The following is a 6186-nucleotide window of genomic DNA, read 5'->3' as shown; positions in this document are numbered from 1 at the left end:
GGACTTCTAGTTCCCAGCTTGGCGTGGTTCTACATTTTACAGGACTCCCACCCTACTCGGGGCTAAGCGGCAAGGTGGCAGGGACTGGACGCTGGGGTGGAGAGTCTGGAGCTGCACTCCTAAACGGTCTTGCAAGAGTCCCGGAGCGTCCGGCCCGTCGGCCGGCCACCGAGTTGGGAAGAAGAAGCGAGCGCGGAGAGACTCCGCCCCTTCCCATCCCCCTGAAGGGCCCCGCCTCCCGCTAGAGCCCCGCCTCCCGCTAGAGCCCCGCCTCCTGCCAGACCCCGCCTTCCTCCGGGCCCCGCCTCCAGCCTGGCCGCCTCCGCTGCCCACCCCGCGGCGCATTGTGGGATCTGAGCGCCGCTGGCTCCGTGGAGGACGCGGTTGGTGGTCATGGGGTTCCAGCCGGTAAGACCCTCGCTCCGTATCCCTCACCAGGGGGCTCCGCCCCCTCTGGTTCCTGCCACTCAGCTCAGGACCTAGGGCTCTCACCGCCGACCCCAGCTCTACACCCGCCCTGGGTGCCGGGGTCTCGGTACCGCACACTCGGGCTGGGGACCCCGCCCAGGCTGCCCCTCTGGCCTCCGCTTGCTCCCGCTCGGGAGCTCGGGATCGCCCTTCCGGGACGCTGGTCGTAGGGGCCGATCACCCCCCACGCCCTGGGCTCTTCCACAGCGCGGCGGTCACGCTGCCTCCTCCATCCACAGAGCCCAGTCCTGCTGGCCTCCCTCGGGGTGGGGCTGCTGACTCTGCTCGGCCTGGCCTTGGGCTCCTACCTGGTTCGGAGGTCCCGCCGGCCGCAGGTTACGCTCCTGGACCCCAATGAGAAGTACCTGCTGCGACTGCTAGATAAGACGGTGAGTGGTGTAGTTAGGGGAGGCGACCGGAATTCCGCTTCTGGTATGAAGGGGACAGCTCCGCTGTGGTTGGGGTGCCCCAGGGACTTGGCAGCACCAGACCTGCTTGGTGAAACGCTTATGTCATCCATCCTTCAGACCGTGAACCACAACACCAAGAGGTTTCGCTTTGCCCTGCCCACCGCCCACCACGTTCTGGGGCTGCCTGTGGGTAAGGAAAGTGTGGAGGGGGGTCCTTTCCCTGGTATCTTAACAGGGTGATTCTCCTTCCGGGGTCTCCCGAAACACACTGCTTCAGTCTATCACTTCCCCACTCCATTCCCCTTTCCCTACCTGGCTGTGGATCCTCCAGGCTGTGAGGTGCCCTGGGCCACTCTAGGGTGCAGCTTCTGTGCCCCCAGACATCTTTAACACTCAACAGTCCTCCATCCTTCCTGCAGGACTTGCTCATATCCCCCCTGAGCAAACACTAATCTTTTCCCCATGGCCCAGACCCTCCACTCACCACTAAGTTCCTGGCAGTTATTGATAAAGAGTTTCTGCAATGGGGGGCTAATGATGGATCCAGCTGGGGGCTCAAGGGTGAATCCTTGCCTGGTAGCTCACTGGAAGCTACCCCAGCAGGAAGCAAGATGCTTTTGTCCTCTCAAACCTCCCAGAGAATGTTGAAAGGTAACAGGAATGCAGTGTGTCCACAGCAGCGCTTATGTGGCTCTAAACATGGTCCCCAGGCAAACATGTCCACCTCTCTGCCCGAATTGATGGTAGCCTGGTCATCAGACCCTACACTCCCATCACCAGCGATGAGGACCAAGGCTACGTGGATCTTGTCATCAAGGTAAGAGGGTAGGAAGGAGCACCAGAAGCCCCTTAGCCTCCTCACTGTGGTATTTTTAGAAACTTCCAAGATGTGTTTGATAGCAAGAGATGCATCCTTTGTGGACACAAAGAAAGTATGGGGACTGGGAAAAGAGCATGTGTCATCCCTGCCCCAGCTTCAGGCAGGTTCAGTCCAAATAAAGTACTCTCCATTCTGTCTTATCAGGTCTACCTGAAGGGTGTGCACCCCAAATTTCCTGAGGGAGGGAAGATGTCTCAGTACCTGAATAGCCTGAAGATTGGGGATGTGGTGGAGTTTCGAGGGCCAAGTGGGTTGCTCACTTACACTGGGAAAGGTAATGACCTGTCTCCCACTTCAGTGCCCATGGTCCTCTGCACATAGTGTGGCTCAGTGTGTTCGTGTATATGTGCACTTGGGCAAGGGCCAGCTGCCTCTCCTGTAAACACAGCACCAAAATTATAGAAAGGCATGTTCCTCAGCCCCGTATGCCACAGAGATCAGTCCCCAACCACTTGAATTCACCAGCCGAGACAGCTGTGGAGATTGCTAACACAAACAAATGCAAATGTGTCTCTTTCTCTCCCTCAAAGATTCACCCCTCAGGCTGAGCTGTTCAGAGAGCCAGGGACAGCTTTCAGCTCTTCCCACAGGAATAGCCGGGTGCATTAGCAAGTCTCTGGAGGTGATCTGTGCCACTTGGGAAAGTAGATTCACACCTGGCCCCGTGCCTGTCGCCCTCACCAGGGAGTGACCCTCTGCTAGAGGCAGCTAATGACTCGCTGTGTGGCCTTAAACTGACTTGTAGTTAATAATATGAGACAGACAGTCCTGGCCCCATTGTCCTTCAAGTGTATCATTGTCAGGGTTGGCTCGATGCAAACCTCCACCTGAGCTCCAGGATCAGATTGCGTGGCAGCTGCTAAACTGGCCCAGGGTGTATTTTCAGTTCTGCATTTGTTTTCCTAGTTCCCTGTGTTGACTGTATTCTTTCACCCCTCTCTTCGCCTGACTTCTCAGGGAAGTTCAGCATTCAGCCCAACAAAAAATCTCCACCAGAACCCCGAGTGGCCCAGAAACTGGGGATGATTGCCGGCGGTACAGGTGCATGTCCCTGAGGGCTGCTCCCTCCCATGGTGACTGTTGCTGGGGAAACTTCCAGGTGATCCTCAGAAGGTTTGGTAATCACAGCCAGGGGTTCCCAGAAATGCCTCGAGTTCCTCAGCTTCTGCAAAACAAAATCATAATCAGGTAGAACCCCCCCCCCAAATTTAACTGACAGAATGAGAGAAATAAATCATGTGGGATCTCCCAAGACCTGAAATTGAATGAATCTAATAATTTTTAGATGAGAACAGAGAAGCAGCTAGGAATAGGATAGTCAAGAAGAAAGACACTATGCTAGTCACTTTATATATGTATCTATGAAGTAGGTACTACCCTTCCCTTTTTACAGTTGAGAAAATGGAGGCTCAGAGAGGTTAAATGATTTCCATGTGGCCAGAGGCAGGGTTAGTGTGCACCTCTGCCCAGTTTCAAAGTACATGCACTTAACCTGCACGTACAGTGTCTAGAACTCTCTCCATTGAATCCCTGTGATATTTGAGCCTTAGCCTCCAGGGGGCTTTCAGAGAGGCTTAGATTGGTTCCTTAGAAGGATTGCAACCATATGAACTTATGTGACAGTGAGCATGACCACAGTTCACCTACCAGACAGGAATTTTAGTGAGTTTGGGTAAATGGCACATTTGTCCAGAAGTGTAGGTGCCTGTGAATACACAAGAGGAGCGTGGAGAATCAGGACACTAAAGGAAAATGGAGTGGAGGGGTGAGTAAGTAGAACTAAGATGAAAGTGTCGGTCAGCTAAGGAGCTGGGTGGGGCAGGTGGCCACCACGTGTCACTGTAGGGTATCTCTGTGCAGGAATCACCCCTATGCTGCAGCTGATCCGGGCCATCCTAAAAGACCCAGAAGACACAACCCAGTGCTTTCTGCTTTTTGCTAACCAGGTTGGTTTGCTTTTCTTGGTCCTAGGACTTCAAAGTTACTGTGTGGGTGGGCTGAGGTGTGGTCCCAATGGACAGAACTGACCCAGTGCCTGTTCTAGCCTCTGCCCAAGGGCCCCCTGCAAGGTAGTGGACACAATAAGGAGGACACAGCACTGAGCCAAATTCCTTCCCTGGCCACCAAGGAAAGAAAAAAAAACATTTAAGGAATCTAGTCCCGAGTGTCGAAAGTTGCTCCTTGAGTTTCCTTTGTTAAATATTCCATCTTTCTTCCTTCATGTTGTATAAATAAAGGCTGTTCCCCTCTCCTTCCTCTCATCCTAACTCCCTAAATGTCTTGCTCATTCCCTAGAACTTCAACATTCTTTTCCTCTCCTGGTTGGAAAGTTGTCACAGTAGAGATTTTTCATGTGGGCCTGAGAAGGTTCCTAAATACTTTGCTTTCCCTCTTCATTTCAGACTGAAAAGGACATAATCTTACGGGAGGACTTGGAGGAGCTGCAGGCCCAATATCCCAATCACTTTAAGCTCTGGTTCACTCTGGATCATCCCCCAGAAGGTATCCTCCCCATTTCTGGACATCCCCAAATCAAGGCCTTGCCCCTCTGTGGCTTCTGGTTTCAGTGGAACCAACCCTCCCTGACGTTGCAAACTCCAGGTGCACAGACAGTGGTCTCCCAGACCCTCTCCTGCAGTTCCTGTTTAGTCGGTGGGTGGCGGGGACAGCTGTGCTGCCAAAGCAGGCTGAGTTTACTCATCCAACTGCTGCTACAACTCAATACCATCTCAGTAGGCTTTCTGGGCCCGGCACTACACGCCATGCCAGCACGAGTCTGGAGTGTTGTTCTGTCCTCCCCCTACACAGATTGGGCCTACAGCAAGGGCTTTGTGTCTGCTGACATGATCCAGGAGCACCTGCCCGCCCCAGGGGATGATGTACTGCTGCTGCTGTGTGGGCCACCCCCAATGGTGCAGCTGGCCTGCCACCCCAACCTGGACAAGCTGGGCTACTCACAAAAGATGCGATTCACCTACTGAGCACCCTTCACTTCCCTGGTCCCGTTTCCGGCATGTGCACCCAGTCAGCACTCAATGCTGTGAGCCCTAGATGCCCTTCCCACAGTATCAGCCTTTCTGCCTTACTCTGGAGCTGAAGTCTGGATGGGACTTGCAGGAACAACATCCGTCTAGCTGTGGAAGAGGGCCAAGGCTCGGTTGTTCCCAGAAGACCCCCCCCAGTCTCCCTGTGATGCAAGGTCCAGGTCAGGCCCATGAAGCCGACTCTTCTGTAGCTCAGAAAGAAGGAAGCGTATACATCTGTTCCAAGATTGGCTGGTTCTTTGATAGCATCACAGTCTTCTTTGTGCCTGTGATGGAAGAACAAGCTGTGGAATGGGTTCTACTTAATATTTGGTGCTTAACCCATAGCAGACTCTGTGTGTGAGTGCAAGGCGAGCAGACATACAGAGCTGATCATCTTACAGGACAACAGGAGAGGGGGAAGTGGTTCCTTCAGACCTCAGAGAAAAGAATCTGAACTATGTGTTTGTGTGTCTCTGTCTCCCTCTGCCCCTGCCGAGGCTGAAGGGAAAGGGCTACCCCTGTCTAAGCCTGCTGCTGCGCCAGAAACCTCTGGCTTAACGCAAATAAATGGGGTTAAGGCCCTTGTGTTATACCTCAGAGATGGTTGTGTCTGGGTCCTTGTTTCTAAGGCTTTTCATGCCTGAGAATCTCAGGAGGGTTTCCCGGCACAGAATTTTTTCCAGGTCTTCCAAAGAACATTTGAGCAGTTGTACCCTATGCTGAAATGTGAGCCAGCATCAGGCTCCACAGTCATCCTAGCAGCTGTCTCAGCAGAGCCAGAAGCTCAACTTCTCCCTGGAGGGTTGCCAGGTGGGGGAAGGAGAACACAAGATAGAGGGAAGCTTTTGGAGGCCAGGTACCCCTCACAGTGGTCCTTGGCTTGGCCACACTTTCCCTCCTTTCTTTTCTTGGCCCTTTCTTCACCAAATTTATCCTTCAGGGTACCTGGCAAATAAGTCAGAGTATTGTCTTTCTATTTGGAAGAGAAGCCTTGTCCTTTAAAAAGTAACCTGACATCTCCAGCCCTGGCCAGACTGGTTGGTGCCTTGTTGGCCTCCCCCAGTCCCATCTGTCCTGACCGCCCTTCTCCCCTGCTACAACAGCATGACCCAGTCTGCTCCCCCTCCCAGTGTCACTCAGGGGCACCTCCTCAGATCTTCTGTTAGTCACCTTGGAACAGAACACGGCATCAAGTCAGGAGGAAGATCAGCACTGTTTTTCTGTGTGGAACTATGTATTGCTTCCCCGGGGGACCCTGAGAGAAAGACTGGTGGACCCTTCCCAGGGTAGAGCCATCACTGAACTCTGTTTCTGGCATTCCATCAAACATGTCTTGATCAGCTACTGTGCTCTGTGAGACACACTCGGCCACCTCACCTCCAAATAGGAAAGTCTTACTTAG

At 53.4% G+C, this 6186-nt stretch overlaps 1 protein-coding gene across 2 annotated transcripts; it reads left to right on the top strand.

Annotated features, from left to right (window-relative positions):
• The first annotated feature begins 247 nt into the window (after nt 1-247).
• On the top strand, nt 248-5383 carry LOC102504116 (NADH-cytochrome b5 reductase 1). 2 transcript variants are annotated; one of them, XM_032466727.1, is made up of 9 exons: nt 248-408; nt 708-857; nt 996-1068; nt 1589-1695; nt 1903-2032; nt 2716-2799; nt 3619-3704; nt 4161-4260; nt 4567-5383. In XM_032466727.1, exons 1-9 carry the CDS (start codon nt 394-396, stop codon nt 4737-4739), a joined length of 918 nt encoding a protein of 305 aa, XP_032322618.1. In that variant the 5' UTR covers nt 248-393; the 3' UTR covers nt 4740-5383. The 2 variants fall into 2 exon arrangements, with proteins under 2 accessions (XP_032322618.1, XP_032322617.1); XM_032466726.1 differs by having other exon boundaries at nt 3604-3704.
• Nucleotides 5384-6186: the final 803 nt, after the last annotated feature.

Source organism: Camelus ferus, chromosome 23 (assembly GCF_009834535.1).
Source record: "Camelus ferus isolate YT-003-E chromosome 23, BCGSAC_Cfer_1.0, whole genome shotgun sequence".
Lineage (NCBI taxonomy): Eukaryota > Metazoa > Chordata > Mammalia > Artiodactyla > Camelidae > Camelus > Camelus ferus.
This window is presented reverse-complemented; position numbering and strand designations above follow the sequence as displayed.